The 21,909-nt window shown below is 38.7% G+C and overlaps 1 protein-coding gene across 3 annotated transcripts in view; it reads right to left on the reverse strand.

The window, feature by feature from the left end:
• Nucleotides 1–1,707: 1,707 nt before the first annotated feature.
• The window catches only part of PAN3 (poly(A) specific ribonuclease subunit PAN3), a 182,212-nt gene continuing 162,010 nt past the window's right edge, over nt 1,708–21,909 (reverse strand). For all 3 annotated transcript variants that reach the window (XM_008158175.3, XM_008158177.3, XM_008158176.3), the window contains 5 exons: nt 19,822–19,961; nt 17,163–17,292; nt 16,638–16,702; nt 6,604–6,742; nt 1,708–4,625 (listed from right to left, as the gene is read on the reverse strand). In XM_008158175.3, the coding sequence (XP_008156397.1) occupies nt 4,485–4,625; nt 6,604–6,742; nt 16,638–16,702; nt 17,163–17,292; nt 19,822–19,961 (615 nt within the window). In that variant the 3' untranslated portion in view covers nt 1,708–4,484. The remainder of the gene's footprint in view (nt 4,626–6,603; nt 6,743–16,637; nt 16,703–17,162; nt 17,293–19,821; nt 19,962–21,909) is intronic.

The following is a 21,909-nucleotide window of genomic DNA, read 5'->3' on the forward strand; positions in this document are numbered from 1 at the left end:
CAGGGCGGGCGGCGGGGGCTCGAGTGACCTGGAGGAGGCACGGGGAGAGCAGTCACTGCTGGTCGCCCCTGGCGCTGCTGGAGGTATCCTTTCTTCCTTGTGGAGTGTCTAGGGAGGGGAGTTTGAGGGTGGGAGGACCAAGAAGTCTGCCTTTCAGCCGCTCCCTCGCCAGTCAGCCAGTCACCGCTGCCACCGATTGATCAACTCCCGCTCCCTCAGCTCCCTAGCCTGTCCGTTTATTTAGGTTATGATGGCACCTGGCTTTTTATATATTAGGATTTTACAGATGGGTCCCTAACCATGCACTTGCTAAAGGGTTGTAGGGAAGAGATTACTGTTTTTGACCATTCCGAGCACAGGAGATGAAAGCAATAAAGCTGTAGTATCTCCATTTGTCAGAGTGTATCAGATGTAACATCAGCCTAACTTTAACAGCATTTTTAATGTTTTCTCCTAAGAAATTTAAACCTTAAAGATCCCTAAACACATCCTCAATTCTGAGCAGACTAGTCTCCCTTCTTCTTCATGAACCCACAATGATCAATTTTAATTTACATGATTCCATGGGTTTTTTCCAAGATCCTTCTATATATAAAACCTTCTACACTTATTCTCTCCCTTAATTCCTAAAACCAACTGACCAGTTCCTTCAGCTGAAATTATTCCCTTTCTTTACTCTAGTTCCCCTTCACCTGTGCCAAGTCCCTTATCACTTCCTATTCTGTACAGTATTTTTTCAACTCATTTCAAACGTACAAACCCCCCCCCACACACACACACACAAACCCACAACACTCCACAATTAACACGCAGTACCCAGATTCAACGAATGTTAACATTTTACCATGTTTTTTAATGTACCCTTATCTTCTGAACTAGAGGCCCAGTGCATGAAACTCATGCACCAGTAGGGTCCCTTAGCAGCTGCTGGCTGCTGCCCGGGTACTCCCTCCCTTCCCCCAGCCAGCCCTGCCTTCTGGTCGAATTCCCGGACAACTCCCAGTCCAGGGGACAATTTGCATACTACACTTTTATTACACAGGACAGTGCTACTGAAGGACTTGGGGGAAGAGACATCCTTCACCTATACAGTAAATTAGCTAAAGACTGACAGACTGGCTATATATCATTCCCATCCTTTCACATAAGTGGGTCTTCTCTCCAAAACTTTGCTGTAAGCCATGTAATATATAAACATGTTTGGGCACAACTGTACACTTTGTAAGTACCAAGTACTCATATTTGCATTTTTAGTGCCTAGAACAGATCCAAGTAGACATTTAACAGAACCTTGATAAGTCAATAAATCTACCACCATTTCATCCAAAGACCAAAATACCTCCAAAACAGAAAGGAAATCATCAGCCTTTTAAATTCCTATCATTCGACAAATCATCTTTTTATTTATTTTTTAATCTTCACACAAGGATATTTTTTCCATTGATTTCTAGAAAGAGTAAAAGAGAGGGAGAGAGAGATGAAAGGGAAGGAGCAGGGGGAGAGGGAAACATTGATGTGAAACACATTGAATGGTTGCCTTCTGCACATGCCCCTATAGGGGCTTGGGAACCTGCAACTTAGGTATATGCCTTTGACCGGAAATCAAACTTGCAACCCTTTGGTCCATGGGCTGACGATCTAACCACTGAGCAAACCAGCCAGCACCCAATCATCTTTTCAAATTAACTGGTAACAATAACAAAAAAGTCGAGTTTCTTTCCGCAATTCTTTATTAAAAATACTGCTGTACACAAAGAGATTGAAAACAGGATTAAAGATGAATAACCCATATTGGGATCATGACATTAGAACTTAACATACTGGTGCTTTTTAGGGAAGTTGCTGACATCCAAATCACAGAACCAAGGTCAAAAGCAAAATACAAAGGTACCCTCAAAAATATTTACAATGAAGTAAATACACTAACAGAATTTAAAATAGGTACAAAAATTTGAAATGACCAACGCTACATGATTTCAAGGGTTGTCCTTTCTGTGCTTTTAACTATCATAACAGGAAGGTATGGAAGTTTATATCCTTAATTTGACTATTCTCAAACATTAAAATCTTCCTATTAATTAAAAAGACTAACTTTTAGACAACCTCTTAAATGGAATTACACTATGGAAAAGAGGGCTCCCCCAAAAAACACCTAAGCAGAACTAAGAGTTCTATTGAAAACCATTCCCAATAAAAACTAAATGAAAAATAAATATAAAACAAAGCTTAAAAAAATATGTATTACCTGACACCAACTGTTTTCAGGCTGTTGATATTTACTCATGAAAACTTATCAGCTGTCTATGTCTTATATTCAAACCAAGTCCTGAGGTTACTAGGGGCTGAAGCAAACTAGCATTTATAACACAAACATTCTCGGGTTTGTGATTTGAACCTGCCTTGCAGAGGGGAGTTTGCTGGTCTATACAGAATGAGAAATTCAAGCCCTATTTTACCCCTGCCCTTCCTTAGCTTTCACAAAACATTGGTCCACAAATTAAATTTTCAAAAAGTTGCCAGACCCCAAAACGAAAATAGATGATCCCCTTTCATTTTCAAAGAAAACAATATTGGAAAAAAATCTCCAGCCTGCTTATAAATTAAGCATTTCATATTTCTTCTAGAATACAAGTAGTTCTTTTTTGTACAAAAGAATTACAATATGATTTGTCAAAAAACATATAAAAAGACAGCTGCTCTTCCTCAAATACATGAGCTTATGATAAAAGACTTCTGCATGTTAATGTCTCCAAGTTCCTGTTCCTTTTACATAAAAAGAACATTACGGTGGCAAATGTTAATTATCATTTGAATATTAAACATTATGTTTTTAAAATCCATCCAAATCAAATGCAATCATTGATTTTCTTTTTAGCAACGGATGCTACCACAGGTGGACTCGCTCGTTACGATGTGAGAAGCGTGTCTCTAGTCTTCAAAGCTTCAGGTGAAGAGAGGTGCCTTTCCTTGATGCAAATCTCAAGGCAGAGGAAATCATTTTAAAGCTTATAAAAAGTGGACAGAGAAATATTAAAAACTTCTCTGAAAACTACAAATATGTATAATCATTAAAATTGAAGACCACAACATCGGTTGCAAGTGCTTGGAAGTCTTTCCTGATCTTTTGAGTTTCCACATTTTCTTCATAGTTGCATGGTGAGCACCCAGTGCTAGTAAAACATTCAGTGCTGGGAAAGGAGATATACAGTCTTCATTACTGTTTTTTAAGAAAGAAAATTCCTATGTATTTGGCAGTCTTCAGTATCAAAGTATAAGTATTTCATTAACTAGAAATTCCATGAATACACAAGTTTGGCGACAATGCATGTCCAAATATTAAGAAAGGTAAGAGGAGGAAAATTCCAAACTTTTGAGATTGACTTATTCAGGAATATCCCACATAGTTATTATTAAAAGCACTATGACTTTGGGCTAAGCAGTGACTGCAAAGGCACAGCAGATTGTTATCCCTCCAGATTCAGGCTATAAAACTTCAGAAGCTCTTGATGCCAGACCACTGCTGTGTTTAGCTCATCTTCTGAACAGTCTCTGTGTCTGTATCCAGTGTAAAGTACCATAATAAAGCTGTGGTTTAAAGAACAAAACTTTATACAAAAAAAGCAAACTAGAAAGAAGCTAAAGCAATATACTCCTGAACTTCAGGCCTTTAACACAATTTCTCCATTTTTTTTCTATTTAAAAAAGATTGCATAAATGTAAATGTATCTGACTAGCAGGAAACACCGTTTTTACAAAAGGCTCTGGTTGAATTTGGAGCAAAAAGTTCTATGTGCTCCTTCAGTTACTGTTTATCCAATCTTTACAGAAAGGATTTAGATCAAGTAATAGGGGAATTCATACCTAACAATTCACTGATATTTCTCTTTGTGTGTTCTTTAAAAACAAAACAAAACAAAGATCTCAATTTGAACTAACAGTGGGTGGCATATAGAGCTTGTATACAATACTCCTACAAGAATTAAGCGCTACATTGAACTGTGAAATTATTTACCTGGTCCATTACATTATTCAGGGCAACCCAACCCCAAAAGAGCAAATTCTGCAACCCTCAGTGACAAAAATGCTGTCCAGCATTGTTTCCAAAAAAATATCCTTGCAAATAGATTCCCTTAAGTATACAATGTGGCAAAAATTCAAAGATCAGAAAAAAGTCTTTAAAAAAATTAAAATTAGTGCATATACAAGTGGAAAAAAAACAAAGCTGGAACACCAGTCGCCTAATGGTGCTCCTTAATCTAAAATAAATTCTTCACGGATTTGGCCCCAATGGCAGCCACAGCTCTTAAGATGATTGAAACATTCTTCCTTTCAAGTAACAGTGTACCTGACTGAAATGCAAGCAGCTTTGCTCATCTTCTGTTTGTTTCCCAGATGTGAAATGAGATGATGAAAACAGTTCAGCTGTAGTGCAATTCGCTATAGGTTAAGTTCCTCAGCCATATCCTGCGTGCTGTTAGCAAATACTACAACTGGCCATTGGCAGCTGCAATCAGTTCTTGAAAAGTGTTTTCAAAGCAGCGCTTTAAGTCACTGTAAGTCACCACAAGTACACTCTTCTCATCTCTGGAAATGAGGCTTATTTTTTCTGGCACACCAGCATCTAACTGAAACAGATACATTAAAAAATATGAAGTTCATACCATGCAGAGGATTATCTACTTTATCTACTTTAGGACAACGTGCAAAGATGATAAACATTTAAAATTTGTTGTCACATTTGCTTCTGGATATACATAAATATTTCATACCACCAATCAGTAGGTACACACTTTTAGCTCAGACGCTTTTCACACAAATGCTGACCTATTTCTCCCTGTCTTTCATGCTTTTTTCTAACTGCTTGTATTATACAGTATAACTTAATGATTCCCTCAATATCTCCCAACTTTTTTGTATCACAATTACAGTGCAATGAACATTTTCATCTACTTAATTTTTGTCTTCTGTAGAATTACTTCCTTAGGAGACTTAAAAGTACACTGAATCAGAAAGTATGAGTAATTTTATAGCCTATTACATACAGCCAAATTGCTTTCCAAAGTATATCAGACACCATTGACTTACAAGTTGTGCCAATTTAGTAGCAACTCCGTATCAAATGAGTGCCTTGCTGTTTTAATTTACATTATTAACATTACCAAATGCTTTCATACATTCACTTTCCACCGTGTGAATGCCAGTTTATAGTCTTTACCCACTAATCCATAAGGATTCAGCAGTAGTATTTTCATGAGGTATCTATAAAGTATAAATACTAATCCTTAAACTCATCTTGGCTTCACTTTATTTTTAGTTTTTAATGTCCATTTTTCCTTTTCTTTCATTAATTCATTAAAAATGTCTAAAACTAATTCTGAAGACTCAAACTTAGAAATAACGTTACCAGTTAATTTCAGTTATTTCCACAAAAAAAGCTATGTTAAATTTTAACTTTTATATCATCAATATGGCCATCCCTCCTTTTTCATTTATTACTCTCTTTTCCAAATTTAGAAAATTGTTACACTTTCAGATTTGTGATAGATTTTATTTACCACTAGTTATTTTATGAAATGAAATAGAACTTTCTTCAAATTTTCAATGATTTCTGCCTTATTCTATCAGATCTACTTGTCAGTGTTTACACCTGTTCTACATAGTTTTAGTTGTGGTACTTTGATACTATGGATACTATCTTCTAAAATCTAATAGAATTATTCATCTCTCGTTGCCCAAGAAAAACATTTTCCCCTTAAGGCAGTGGTTCTCAACCTTTCTAATGCCGTGACCCTTTAATACAGTTCCTCATGTTGTGGTGACCCCCAACCATAAAATTATTTTCGTTGCTACTTCATAACTGTAATTTTGCTACTGTTATGAATCGTAATGTAAAATATCTGTGTTTTCTGATGGTCTTAGGCAACCCTGTTAGCAGTTCTCAACCTGTGGGTCGTGACCCACAGGTTGAGAACTGCTGCTGTAGAGCCTAAGACCATCGAAAAACACAGATATTTACATTACGATTCATTCAACTTTTTAAAAATACTTAACTACAGAATTATTTTGCTATTTTCCCACTTGTTTTATTTGATATAACAAAATAACATACAAATAAAATACAGTATAATGGGGTTGGGAAGGCAGTCATTTTGTGACATGTACCACAATAAAAAGACCCACAATGAACATTTTGGTGTTTAAAAATCCTATTCTTAAAATTAAGTAGAGCTCTAGCTGGATTGGCTCAGTTGGTTGGAGCATTATCCCATGCACTGAAAGGTCTCGGGTTTGATTCCCAGTTAGGGCACATACCTAGGTTGTAGGTCTGATCCCTGGGGTGCATACAGGAAGCAACCAATGGATGATTCTCTCCCACATCAATGTTTCTCTCTCTCCTTTACCCTTTCTCACTAAAAAAAATAAAAAATAAAAACATATCCTCAGGTGAGGATTTTAAAAAATTAAGACATCTAAAAATTAGTAATAGAATATCTTGTAGACTATAGAACACATCTTAATTTCTTAAGTCTCTGAGCATTTGTAGAAAATCCAACTCTACAAACTGTAGACAGCATTTGTCTTAAAAATCCAGATACAAATTACCTTGTTAAGACAAGAAATGATATGACTGAGGTCAATCCAAGGAGCACCTGCTTCTGTCACCTGATGAAAAAGATGATCCCTAAAGAGTTTCAACAGATAACGGTCGCCGGTCTCTGACCAGGTAGGATCCTTCTGAAACCTGAAGAAGGTAATATTTTACCTCAGTAACTCATACTATATGCCACATGGCGATAAGTTTATTTTTCTAACTCAAAACTAACTTTATTTTATTTTCTCCAATAAATAAAGGTGTTATGTGGGGGGTTGTACCTCCAAAAGTTATAGGTAGGCTAAAAAAAAAATTTTTTTTCATCTTTTATGCTCATATTGCCCAGGTGTTTTTTTTTTAATAATTTCATTTAACATGCAAGTATATGAATATCAGTTTCAAATTCTCAAGGGCAATCACCTCATATACATCCCTATTTTAGAATAACTTCCTTATTTAAGCCCCTATCATTAGATAAAATGGGGAAGGAGGAAATGTCTTTAGATATCTTTAGAAATAGGTTAGAGATTATCCTTTCCCTCCCCCCCCCCCACCCTCAGATTACAGAGTAGAGAGAGATGGTCAGGTATGTTTTTATTGGTGAGCATAAAAGAGCAACCTGTTTAGGAAACAAAAAGGGGGTAGATTTTGGTTTCCTACTCGCATGTGATGATATGAAAGTGTGCTGTGCCCAATGTTCATAGTAGCACAATTCACCATAGCTAAGATTTGGAAACAGCCTAAGTGCCCATCAGCAGATTAGTGGATTAAAAAACTGTGGTACATCTACACAATGGAATGCTACGCTGCTGTAAAAATGAAAGAACTCCTATCATTTGCAACCAAATGCATGCACCTGGAGAGCATTATGCTAAGCAAAATAAGCCAGTCAGAGAAAGGTAAATATCACATGATCTCACTCATTTGTGGAATATAATGAACAACATAAACTGATGAACAAAAACAGATCCAGATACAGAGTGTCGAACTGTCAGTCAAACCTCAGAGGGAAGGTGGGGGGAGGGGTGCTAGAGATGAACCAAAGGACTTGTATGCATGCATATAAGCATAACCAATGGACACAGACACCAGGGGGGTGAGGGCATGTGCTGGAGTGGGGGGAGTGGGAGTGGCCAGGGAGAGGCCAGTGGGGGAAAAAGAAGACATATGTAATACTTTAATCAATAAAAAAAATTTTTTTAAAAAGATAGTGTGTTGTGAAGTACTAGAGATCTGACCAGATTACTAGTTTTCAGCAGCCTTTGGAACTATGGTCCAGTAAGGAAAACAAACATTCAAATAACCCAAAAAAGTTGTAACTGCATATTTAAATAATGCAATTCAGAAGAAGAGATATAGTACAGAATAGAAACATGAATTCTTCTGTAAGATAAAGATAGCTTTCCACAGGAAGCAGTGGATGCTCTTCCCAGAGGAAGGATGCTCCTTAGTCAAAGGCATCAATATTTGCAAAAGATCATTTAAGAAACTAAGAAAGGTCAGTGTGGCTGGGTGGGGTTGGAGGAGAAAAAACTAGAGGGGAAAAAAAGGAGTACAAAGGGAGGGTTAGAGAGTTAAGGACAAGGAGGAGAAAGAAAACACTAGGACAATGAGTGAGAGAAAAAAGAGAGGAGAAAATTAAAAGCAAAAAAGGCAGATCTGAAGCAAAGATAAGGAGAGGTCAGATTATGCAGCCTTAGGTCATGTTAAAACAGTAGTCTAAAAAAAAAAGGAAAAGAAAAACATTAGTCTGCATTCTAAGAACAAGGGGGGGGGGGCACTACATGGCTAAACACAATTATATGTGTACTTTACAAAGATCATTCCAGGGACTTACAATTAAAATTGATTAAACACACCCATTTATCTTTTTCCTTTCAAACCCCCACCAAATCTATAATAAATGTCTTTAAAAGGTTGTAAACACACAAGGACAAAGGAATCAGGAGCAACAACAGCAGATACACAGACACACACACACACACACACACACACACAAATCACAGAAATTTGGAAAGGTAGAAAGCAGACAGGTAAGTGGGATGACTTAGCAGAACTGAAAACTGAACCCTAATGCTACAGGGAGCACAAAAAGAGGAGATCACAGAAGCCAGCCATAACAGTGAGGCTCAGTGGCTGACATCATTAGGTATTGCTTAAAGGTCCTGGTGTGAACTGAGGCTGGAAACAACAGAGTAATAAAAGGTTCCATACACAGCAAACAGATAACCCATCTTTCAACCAGGCATCTTCCTAAACAGGGTGCACAGAGCATCTCCAGCCTCCGGTATAACAGGCAAAGCACAAAATCAGGAACTGAGGAGTGGTGGGTGAGACAATTCAACCAACACTTTCCCCTCCTTGCCTTCCCAAACCTTGGCTATGGGGTTTATACTACAGAGAGAAGGTTGGAAGATTCTCTTCTGGATATGCTGACCTGCCCAACAGAAATATGGACATTTGGAAGCCTACCAAAAAAAACACACAAAAGTCATACCTAACAGTATCACACATTCTGCTTTGTCACAATTTCTGCCTCCACAAGGAGCTTCCCATTAGTTTTTTTTTTTTTAATATATTTTATTGATTTTTTACAGAGAGGAAGAGAGAGGGATAGAGAGCCAGAAACATCGATGAGAGAGAAACATCGATCAGCTGCCTCTTGCACACCCCCCACTGGAGATGTGCCCGCAACCAAGGTACATGCCTTGACCAGAATCGAACCCGGGACCCTTGAGTCTGCAGGCCGACGCTCTATCCACTGAGCCAAACCGGTTTTGGCTCCCATTAGTTTTTTAGGACCTCATTTTATTTATTTACTAGAGACCCGGCACATGAAATTCATTCACTCGGGGGGGGGGGGGGGGGGGGGGGGGGAGGAGGGACGGACCTTCAGCCCAGATTGCGAGAGGGTGCAGGCCAGGCCAAAGGACCCCACCGGTGCACAATTGGGGCAGGAGAGGGACATGGGAGGTTGGCCAGTCGGGGAGAGACCGCAGGAGGGCTCCAGGGCATGTCTGGCCCATCTCGCTCAGTCCCAATCAGCTGGACCCCAGCAGCAAGCTAACCTACCGGTCAGAGCATCTGCCCCCTGGTGGTCAGTGAACATCATAGTGAGTGGTTGAGTGGCCTTAGCATATCATTAGCATATTATGCTTTGATTGGTTGAATGGACGACCAGACGACCGTACACTTAGCATATTAGGCTTTTATCATATACTAGAGGCCTGGTGCATGAAATTCGTGCACGGGTAGGTTACCTAGGCCTGGCCGGTGATCAGGGCTGATCGGAGCCTTCTGGCTGCCAGCCGGAGCCTCCCTTCGTTCTACACTGCCCCCTGGTAGTCAGCACATGCCATAGCGAGCGATCGGTCTCTCAGTCAAACTCCCGTGGGGACAATTTGCATATTAGTCTTTTATATAGGTAGAGGATTTATTTATTTATTTACTTACTTACTTACTTATATTATTTTAGAGAGGGAGAGAGAAAAACATCAATGAGAAACACTGATCAGCTGCCTCTTGTATGCTCCCTACTGAGGACTGAGCCCACAGCTCAGGCATGTGCCCCCATCAGGAATTGAACCAGCAATCTCTCAGTGCATGGGACAATGCTTAACCAACTGAGACACACCAGCCAGGGATAGAACCTCACTTTTAGTATAAATAGACAGCCAAGCATCAAAAATGCTTTGGAGAATAAAACAAAGTAAAGCAAATCGTTTCCTATGAGATATTGCAGGAAACAGAACAAACTTAAAACCAAAAATCCCTAATTGACAGCCTTAGAGAAACAAAAATTAGATGCTGTAAGAGAGAAACAGAGTGCTAAAAGTTCTTGAAAATTAAATATGATTGCAGAAATGTAAAAACTGAAAGAAAAACTGGAAAAACATTTAATTTTAGACAAAATAACTTGAGATAATTGCCTAGAAAGTATAACAAAAAGATATGATACAGTAAATAGAAGAGAAAATTAGAAAATCAGTTGCAAATTCTAACATCTGAACAATGGGAATTCCAGAAAGAGAAAAGAAATTATAGAAGAAACAATGACTACAACTTCCTAGAAGGAAAGAACACAAGTTTCCAAGATGAAAAGGGCTCACGTGTTGATTTAGCAGAATTAATTAAATTAATTAACACCAAGGCACATCAGTATGAATTTCTGAACATCAGTGATAAAGAAAAGACCCTAAAACATGGTGGGAAGGGGAAGGATTTGGAAAGAAAATGGCTTTAAATCTGTCTAGAAGTTAAAAAGACTATGGAACAATGCCTCAAATTCTGAATGAGATGATCATCTATTACTCAGCTATGTACTACTAGAGGTACTAGTTAATACAAATCACTCAAGAGGAATTAAAAGTATAGAAATTAAAAAGGAAGAAATATAACTAACAATATTTGTACACATGACCATATATCAGAAAACCCAAGAGAATCTACTGAAAAACTGCAAGACAATAGGGCATAAAATTTATAGAAATCTATTATTTTCATGTACAGTTGGTAACAAGCAGTCCAGAAGACAAAATTGGGGGGAAACTCCGATTTATAATAGCAATAAGAAAAAATACCTAAGAATAAACTTCTTGTGATATAACTATATAAAGAAGTCAAAAAAATACAATGACATGCCATTATCTTGGTTAAGAGAACTCGTCATCTAAAAACACAAATGGTCCTGAAGTTTATTAATAAATCTATTATGTTATCTTCTCAATAAAAATACCTTCAGGTTTATTGATTTTTTTAAAACTAAAACAAGATAATTATAGAATTTATACAAAATACTAAATGGTTTTAGGAAAACAATAAAAACAACACAAAATAAAATGGACATAAGAAAGAACTAACACTAGTAGGTTTTAAAATGTCAATCATTAAAACAGTATAAAAGATGCTGCTTTAAACTAGTGGGATAAAGCTAGACTAGTCAATAAATAGTTTTTGGACCACTGAATAGTCTTCTGGGATTCCTACCTTATATCCTATAGAAATCCCAAATATATAAGTAATTTAATATAAAAAAAAAGAAGCCCTAAGTATTCTAGAAGAAACCATGAGATAATTCCTTCATAATCTTACAATGGAAAAGACCTTCCTAACTATGACTCAAAATCTAAAGGCTACATATATAAATGCCTGCATGGGAAAAATTAAGCAGTCAAAATAAAATTAAATTAAAATTTAAAAAAATCACAGGGCAAATCTCTCTTGATCCTATATATCACAGAAACCAGACAATCCAATTAAAAATAATAATGAGCAAAGGACAGAAAAGGACAAAAATGAATAAAAAACAACCGATAGGCAATATGCTTATTAAGAATAAATAAACAAACAAACAAATCTAATCTAATAATAGACAAATATGCAAATTAACCGCACCCTTCGCTACACATAAGCCACGCCCACCAACCAAACCACGCCCGCCAACCAATCAGGACAAGTATGCAAATTACCCCAACAAAGATGGTGGCTAATTTGCATATCAAGACAGCGTGGAAAGAAGCCAAGAGCTGCAGAAGGGAGTAAAGCTTCGAAGAAGCAAGCAAGGGGGGGGGGGGAGGGGGGGAGGAGAAGGGAGGAGCGAAGTCAGGGCCGGGGGCGAAGGGAAACGCAGGTGGGCTGGTGGAGAAGGCGGGGCGGGTGACAAGGGCGGAGCGGAGGCAGGGCCGGGGGCGAAGGGAAACGCAGGCGGGCTGGCCGAGAAGGCGGGGCAGGTGACAAGGGTGGGGCAGAGGCGGGGCCGGGGACGAAGGGAAACGCAGGCGGGCTGGAGGAGAAGGTGGGGCGGGCGACAAGGGAGGAAGGACAGAGGCGGGCTGGGGGCGAACGGAAAAGCAGGCAGGCTGGAGGAGAAGGTGGGGCGGGCGACAAGGGCGGAGGGGAGGCGGGGTAGAGTGCAGCAGGAAATCCTATTGCAGGATTTTTCCTGCAACGGGAACGCTAGTAAATAAATAAGGGAAATAAGCCAGTCAGAGAAAGTCAAGTATCACATGATCTTATTCATATGTGGAATCTAATGAACAAAATAATCTGATGAACAAAATAGATCCAGAGACATAGAAGCATGGAACAGACTGAGGAATCTCAGAGGGAAGGCGGGTAGGGTCAGTGGGTGGGAAGTTATCAAAGAACTTGTATGTATATATGCATAACCCATGGACATAGACTATAGGGTGGTGAAGGCGTGGAGCAAGGGGCAGGGGCAGGCTAGAAGGGGTCAATACTACCAACAATAAAGAATTTTTTTAAAAGAATAAAATACAAAATAAAACTGCATTTATCAAGTTGACAAAAATCCAAAAAGTTTGAAAAAAGTATTGTTAGTGATAGACTCTCATGCATTGTAAACCTTCTGTAATAGCTATCAAATTATAGGGACATTCCCACTGACCTAACAATCACAATTGGACCTATATTTATGCACACACAAAATTAAGAATTTAAATGAGTCCCTACAACATTATTAATACTGGCACAAAAGACTGAAAACAACCCAAGTGCTCATCAATAGGAACTAGAGAAATACTGCATCCATCCATAGGATGACCTATTAAATGGCCATAAATTATGAGGAAGCATAAAATATTTGGTTAAGAGCACAGACTGTGGAACCATACGGCCTGGATTCGAATCGGGCTCATATACTTATTTTGTGGTTTTAGACAAGGTATTTTTCTCTCTATGTCTCAATTCTCTGTTGAATGGGAATACTAACAACACCTGCATCACAGGGTTGTTACGAGGACTATGTTGTCATATTTGTAAACCATTGACAGTTATGTTTAGAATACACTAAACATATCTATAAAAATGATTTCCAAAATACATTGTTATGAGAAAATAAGCCATATACAAAAAAAGCAATTGTGTAGTTTATAGTTTGTATATATTAAAAATTGATGGTGGGATGTGAGTGTAAATATTAGAGTAATATGTTAATTAGACTGGATAGACCAGACATCTTCCAGACATCCAGAACTCTTTCTTGGACAAAGCCGTGGTGGCTGCGAGGGCCGAGTGAGGGCAGGCAGACACAGCAGCCAGCAGTGGCAGCAGCAGCAGGGTGATGGGGCGGCGCCTTCCCCTGATAGGCCCAGTGGCCTCCTGCAGAGGTTGTGGGAGAGGCCAAGGTGTGGTCCCAGCGCCACGGCCCCTCCTTCTGCAGAGGGGGCAGGAGAGGGGGCTGCGCAGTCGCAGAGCCTCTGCAGAGGTTGGACAGGGTGCGACCGCAGTGCCTCAACCTCCCCCAGCCCCTCCCCCAGTCAGCCTGGCCCCAGATCACCCCCCCCAGTGGGTGGGTTCAGCACTAAGAAGCAGCGAGCCCGGCTTCTGGTTGAGCCACACTCCCCGCCACACCCCACTCCACCCCTGGCTCAACCAGAAGCTGGGCTCACCCCTGGCAAGCACAAAGAGGTGGTGTGAGCCTCTCATGCCTCCACAGCAGGCAGGCAGTAAGGAGCAAGGGGTCCTGGACTGCGAGAGGGATGTCTGAGTTCCAGCTTAGGCCCTATCCCCAGGGAGTCCTGGACTGTGAGAGGGATGTCTGAGTTCCAGCTTAGGCCCGATCCCCGGGGAGTCCTGGACTGTGAGAGGGATGTCTGAGTTCCAGCTTAGGCCCGATCCCCGGGGAGTCCTGGACTGTGAGAGGGATGTCTGAGTTCCAGCTTAGGCCCGATCCCCGGGGAGTCCTGGACTGTGAGAGGGATGTCTGAGTTCCAGCTTAGGCCCGATCCCCGGGGAGTCCTGGACTGTGAGAGGGATGTCTGAGTTCCAGCTTAGGCCCGATCCCCGGGGAGTCCTGGACTGTGAGAGGTCACAGGCTGAGCTGAGCCCCACCCCGCCCCGCATGGGGATGCACAAATTTTGTGTAGCTGGCCCCTAGCATACTAGTAATAAAAGGCTAATACGCAAATCAACCGAATGTTGGAAAGACCAGCTGCTATGACACGCACTGACCACCAGGACTCAGACGCTCACTGCAGGAGCTGCCCCCTGGTGGTCAGTGTGCTCCCACAGGGGGCGCGTCGCTCAGCCAAAAGCTGGGCTCACGGCTGGCGAGGGCAGCAGCAGTGGCGGGAGCCTCTCCCACCTCTGTGGCAACATTAAGGATGTCCGATGGCTCCTGGACTGCAAGAGGGCACAGGCGGGCTGAGGGGACACCCCCCCCCCCGAGTGCACAAATTTCATACACTGGGCCTCCAGTATAGTCATAACCTGGGACGTGTGTATAAGAAACTAATAAAGTTTGGTGGCAGAAACTGGGGAGATTGGGCATATCAAGTATAAAAGAGAGATTTTATTTTTACTGTAAACCATTTTCTGCTTTTAAAAAATGTATTTATATATAATCTACTCAAAATATTTAATTAACAAAAATAATTTTCTGAGGACAATCTAAAATTGTACACCCAATCATACTATTAATAAAGTGTGAAAGTAGCAAAAAAGATATTTTCAGACTGGCAAAAAACTCACCTTTCTCAGGAAGCTACAGGAGAGTATGCTCTATTAAATAAAAAAAGAATAAACCAAGGAAAAAGGCAAGAAACAGGACATCCAACACAAAGGGAGAGACAATGAAAATTCCCAGGATAATAGTGAAGGGAAGTTCCAGTTCTAAAGTGTGAGTGCGAGCAGGCTGAAAAGTGCAACCAGCCCAGATAGGATCAGGAGGAAAGAGACTCCAGGGGCAATTTCTCTGAGGGGGAGAAAAAAAGAGAAACTATAGGCTACCTATTTTTTTTGACCCCATGGAAAGGTGTTTTATAACTCAGGCAGAGAGTTTGGAATGAACTGGCGTTAAGTAGTTTTTCATTTGTTTAATAGTTTCCCATATAAGATCATTATTAACTCCATGAAAACAAAAATAAAATATAAAAGAAATAGTTATGATTACTAAGTGATGCAGCTATTAACAATATTTACCTTGTTATAAAAATGTCAACACTAATTAAAGATTTACTCAAAATTTATGGATTAACTGGTTGTGTGTGTGTTCAGTTAAGGGAAGAGATATGAAAATTGAAGCATCTTTCACAGGATAAAATCGTTTGCTTAGTTAAAGGATGAAAAAAAATCAAGAAAAAGTATCATAAGCATACATCTATAATAATAAAAGCGTAATATGCTAATTAGACCGACGGCCAAACGTCTGACATTCAGGACGACCTTCCGGACAAAGCCGGGGCTGCAAGGGCCGAGGCAAGCCGCTGCAGCTGCGAGGGCCAAGCCCCTTGCACGAATTTCATGCATCAGGCCTCTAGTTTAAAAATAAAGAGGTAAGTGCCAGAAGAAACATAAGAGTTCCTAAAATATGGTTCAACATAGTCATGTTCTCTTTATTTAGAAAAAATTATTAGCAAAAATACTGAGTCTTTTAAACTTGAAGAAATATAAGTGAACTTGAATTCCATAGTCAAAAAAAATCCCTCAAGTAAAGACATTTATCTATTTCTATGAACAGAAGCAACATTCCTGAACTGTAATTTACACTGCAGTCACAATAGCTGTGATACTGCCCTAGCTGTCTTTGATAGTTAAGCAGTTCAAACATCAATTCTGATTCTTTCTTGAACATATGATTAACTTACAAATGAGGCAGAACTAAATGGCAAATAATGTAAGACGGTGATAGCACGGATATGAAACAGAAGACAAGAGACATGCAGCAATTAGAGATTTCCAAAATCTCTAATCTGACCTGAATTGACCAAACTTCAAAACGGAGACAGGGTTAAGGCAGTACTGATCACCATCAACTGTCCACTTATGTGCAAACCACACTGGAGATCTAACACAGTATATTTTCTTTATGTACATATGTATGTGAAATTCTTCAGGACAACCATGCCTAGGCTGTAGTTTAAAAACAGCCCCCTAATTAATGATTAACAATAGGCTTAAAGTTACTTCACATGAGAATTTTTCCCTTTTCCAAATAAAACCAGTTAAGGATAAGGTATACCCAATCTTATTATGCAAAATCATGCCCTTGATTGAAAGCGTGGTATAAAATACTGTAAATCCTTACTCCGGCCTCTCATTGATTGTTCCCAATTTTGCTAGAAGCCTAAACAGTCTTCCATTTTGAACCTCCTATAAAACAGTTTAAAAAGAGACAGAATATTAATGTTCCAGCTAACTGAATATAAAAGCAAAAGTTTACAAAAATTGGTACCCCGCACCAATATTACCTTTAACCAACAAATCCTAATATTCCAACCTTCTGGTTATACTTTTAAATACAATGTGCCCATGCCATTCAATAGTAATACTCAAGATTATACAGCTGGTCATTTTTAAAAGTTGTGTTAAAATAATTCACGTGGAAAAAAAAAATCAAGATTTTTGTCAAATGAATGTAGCAAGACCATGAACAAAAAGAAGAAAACAAGTGCCACATAAGAAATTAAAATACTAATCATTAAGTGTGGGCAAAAATATGTGCAATCTTAGCCAACTATGCACTATATCCTGCACAATAATTAATATGCTTTTTATTGATTTATACACAGAGACGCAAGCCTGTATACAGGCTCTTAAATGCCCTCTTTACCTTTGCAAGGTCCTCCTCTATCACATCATTCCTCATTTGAGCAGCATCCAATTGAGTATAAAATCGAGCACCGATCATGGGCATAATGTCATTAACACTTCGCATCCTGTTCTGATCAGTCAACAGATACCTACCCAACATACAGAAGAATTACTTGAATGCCAAACATGCAATTTGAAAAACATAACCCACAAGCATTATGTTTGCTTGTTTATAGCATTATTTGATAGCATTATTGCTGCTATCAAATCAGTGCGCACAATTTTGCAAACATTTTTTCATGCAAGTCAGGTTCACTTTTCTCTGGAAAATCTTAAGAGCCAATGGAGAAAACTGTAAACGTGTCTCTTTCTCTGCATTTTTACTTTTTATTATGAAAATGAGAAAGGAAAATTGAATAGGGTTATACTTACCATTTCCATTCTCAAAACCTTCTTTATAATAGTGAGAGATGAAAAGATTGCTACACATTTTTTGGAGAGGTGAAATAGGGGTTGGCTGTAGGGATTCCTCAACAATAATTTCTGAAACTAAACCTGCGTCTTCAATTTTGATAAATCAAACGAGCCTCAGCTTTTTAGAAAGCTGTCCTCTGCTCTGCAACTTCATTTACCAGCTGTCATGGTATATTTATTTCTGAGAAATCTTCATGCACTAATACACATCAGAAGAGACCAATTAAATTTCTTCTATCAATACAACTAAGGTAGAAAAAAATTTATGTTTCAAAGGGCCACGTTTTAGAACACAAAATAATCACCTATTATTTCTCATTCTGATAGGTAAGCCATTTCCTAACCCTCCTCATTAAAGAAGTCTCCCACTCATTCACTCTCTGCTTATACTTGTCTTATTTTCTTCACAGGGTTTATCATTATCTGCAAACATCTTACTTGTTCACATGTTTATTAACTCCTCCCCATTAAGGTTGAAGGTCCAGAAGATGAAAATTTTATGCATCTGTTCAAAGCATCTTTAGCATCTGGCATATAGCAGGCATTCTTTCATTGAATAAATGAATGATTATATTCATGTGGACAATCGATATCTTACCTATTCATCTTGTAATTACTGACATATTTACATCTAACTACTCATTTTGCAAGCTACATGACTTTGGCAAGTTACTTTACCTCTCTATGTCTCAGCTTTGCCACCTTTAAAATGGAGCTAATAATGGTACCTAATTCCTAGAGTTGGGGAAAGAATTAAGAGACTTAATTCATATCAATCAGTTTGAAAGTGCCTGATACATGGCTTACTGCTCTATAAATTTTAGTTATTGGTTAATATTAAAGTATGACTTTTGCTGATTCACTTTTTATTAAGGAAAATTTCAAAATTTACATGAATAGAGAAAATTATTACTAAATCTCCATGTACCTATCACCCAGTTTCAAAACCTGATAATGTGTGGTCAACTCTGTTACATTTATATCCTTTACTCTCTCTTTTTTAAAAGGAAAATTTGGAGATTATAACTTGAGATTAGAGACATCCTAGGTGCTGCAAACTAAGGCCAGAAATCACAGTTGTGATCATATATGAAGCAAATATTTTCACTTAAAAGAGAAATCATCTTATTTGATTATTAATAGGAAACAGGTATCACTGGCTCTGTCACAAAGACACTTATGCCAATGTAACAAAGCACAGGTGAGTAGCCCCATCCTCCATCCCCCAATTGCATACCCCAAGGCCAGTCCAAAAACAAATGGAATCATCCAGGGCTACAAGAAAAATCAGAAGAAACAGCTGGAAGCTAAAGAGAGACTGAAAAGGATCAGTTAGCTCTAACTGCTTCTAGAACATAATACGATAAAGTGCAATAGAGACTTCCTATTCCTAGCATGTGTTCTCTAGAATAACTTATTATAAGGGTTGTCTGGAATTTCCAAATCTTAGAGGTATCTTGGACAGGGAGCAGTCCTTGTGTGGTGACAGTAGTCCACAGTGGGTTTTTCTTACACCAAATTTATTTCAAACCTGCACACAAGGTTCCTTGGAGTTTGAAGATACCGTAGAAGCATAGAGACTTTTACATATATGTTTTCTGGAATGGATGTTCTGGCCAGAGTATGTAACTGAATCACACCTGAGGTTTATTTATGACAGCTTTCACAAAGGTAACGACCCTTCTCTAGAGCAGTGGTCACCAACCGGTGTTCTGCGGACCACTGCTGGTCCGTGAGGTCCGAAAGGTTGGTGACCGGTGCTCCAGAGCAGCACTAACAGAACTTTCTGAGATGATGGACATGTTCTATGTCTACACTGTCCAATATTAGCCAGGAGCTACAAGTGGCTTTTGAGCTCTTGCAAAGTGGCTAGTGAAACGGAAGAACTCAATTTTATTTCATTTTTACTAGCTTAAACTTAAAAGGTCATATGTAGCTAGTAGATACCAATGAAGCCTTAGAGGGTACCCTTTGGAAAAATGTTTAAAACATCAGTAACTGATTTAAACACACTGGTTTATAAATTTATTCCAAGAAATATATACTTAGCAATAAAAATAAATTAAAAGTTGCTTAATTGTGTTTTGCCTGATTTTAAATAGCAGACAGTAAAATAAACAGAATCACTATTAAAAGGCCCTTATGAAACAGCTGTCTTATCTCATATGACCATTATACATGTTTAATTGTACATTAAAACTTACAAAATCAGATTCTTCAGGTCAGAAGAGTAGTTGATTGTCACCAGTTCCATGGCTTTCTGTAAATTCTCTCGCTGAATTCCTGCCAAAGAGTTGCAAGCCAAAGCCAACACAACTTTTCCTAATGATATCAGATCTGCTTGCTGACATGGAAGAATAAATATATCTTTTAATTTTTATTTTAAAGATACAAATTTAATACACCCACAATATTGCCTGCATGGAAAAAGTCCTTATACAAAGAAGCTGCAGAGCTCAGCACAGGGGTCTCAAATATTAATAATCATCAGAATCAGATGGGAGCTTATCAAAAAGGATTTCTGAGCCTCTCTACCAGAGATTCTCATTCAATGGGTCTGGAAACAGGCCCAACATTTTTGAAGTACCCAGGTAATTCTGACGAACGTAGTTCTAGGTCTACACTTTATTTAAATAGAGCTGATACTCTTACAATTATAAGAAATTTAAGGCTGGTTACTGTACACTTGCTTCACTCTGATCATTGCCATTTATAATATGCACTTTCTCATTTTCAATAATACCTAAAATATAGCATGCACTTGAAAATTTACTTGAAGAAAACTTATTCCATTATTCCAAACACTTCAACCATTACCTGATTTTTCAAGTATGTTCTTTAGGACCCTGAAAATGCTGCCAACCCAATGATATCCCTTCTGTTGATGTTCTAAACAGACAATTATATTCCCACTGCAAAAGATCTTTGAGCTCCCTAACCACCTAGTTTCCTACGGGTTTTTTTTTTTTCTTTCTTTTTTTCAAATTTACCAGTCTGAGGCCTTACTTCTGAAAGGATTTTCAAAAAACAGCTACATGAATTGAGGTGAGCTCTCCTTTACCTGCCTATTATAACTTCATGAAACAAAACGGTCACCTCCAAAGGCCCTGCTTGGCAGATAACTATTAATAAGCACATGCCTGGGAGAATGCAGCAGCTCAGAGTTAAGTGAAATCATCTAAAGTAATTTCTACAAAAAACTTCTGTAAATCTTCAAAATCTGAGATCTCATCTGAATTATTGGATACATGCTCATTTACGGAATATTGGTTTAGTATAAGGAGTTTTCAAACTTAGCTATACAGTAACATCATCTGAGGAGCTTAAAAAACAAAAAAACAAAAAACAAAAAATCAACCAGTGGCCATCCCCTCATCTCACTTCTGATGTCATTAGTCTGGGGTAAGATCTAGATACTGGTATTTCTCAATGCTTCCACAAGAGATTCTGATATACAGCCAGGGTTGAAACCTACTGGTTTTGTGGAATGTTTATAATGGTATATTTGTGACATCAGGGGAGTATTTCAAGGCCATCACTAATGAAATTTTAGCGCTATATAACTATCCTTAGCAACACTCTACCCAAATAATAAAGTATAAGAGGAAGTCAAACTCCATTACTAAAATAACATGAAAAAGTTCAAATTTAAAAATTTACCCCCAACTAGCATTTGTGAATCTGACACTATGAAAGTAAGATCCCATAATCTGTGGAAAAAGTGATTAGAAAAACAAGCTACTTTGAATCTATAAGAACAAGAGATACCAAGAATGCATGCCAGAGAAACTGTTTAGAACTTCATTAGAGGTACAGAGTTAGGAGCCAGAGGAAGAAGGGAAGGTGGCATGGGAAAGGTCACTGCTGCCATCGTTTCGTTTCTTTCTCTGGAGGGCATTGCCATGAACAAACTGAAGAAGGATTCCCCTCAGTCATTCTCAAGATCAAGTAAACATTCCAAGTTACATTAAATGAAATCATAAATCAGTGCATGTAAATACTAACTGGAAATTTCTCTAAGTGTTGCAATCCATTGTCGTCAGCAAAGCACACTGAAGGTTATTATCAAGTATGTGAGCAGCATGTACCAACACACAACCTTCCAACCCTTAAAACAGCAGAATTTTCAGGTTAGCTCCACTCTGAATTGATGCTGTAACTACACCTCCCACTTAGAACATCCCGTTAATCCCTAACACAAGACAGGAAAACAAAAATCCAGGAGAACTGAAGGACTGATGGGTTTAAAGAATAGCAGCATCTGACTTAAGTACTTCCTACCACCATTCTAA

The sequence above is a fragment of the Eptesicus fuscus genome, chromosome 7, assembly GCF_027574615.1.
Source record: "Eptesicus fuscus isolate TK198812 chromosome 7, DD_ASM_mEF_20220401, whole genome shotgun sequence".
NCBI classification, from domain to species: domain Eukaryota; kingdom Metazoa; phylum Chordata; class Mammalia; order Chiroptera; family Vespertilionidae; genus Eptesicus; species Eptesicus fuscus.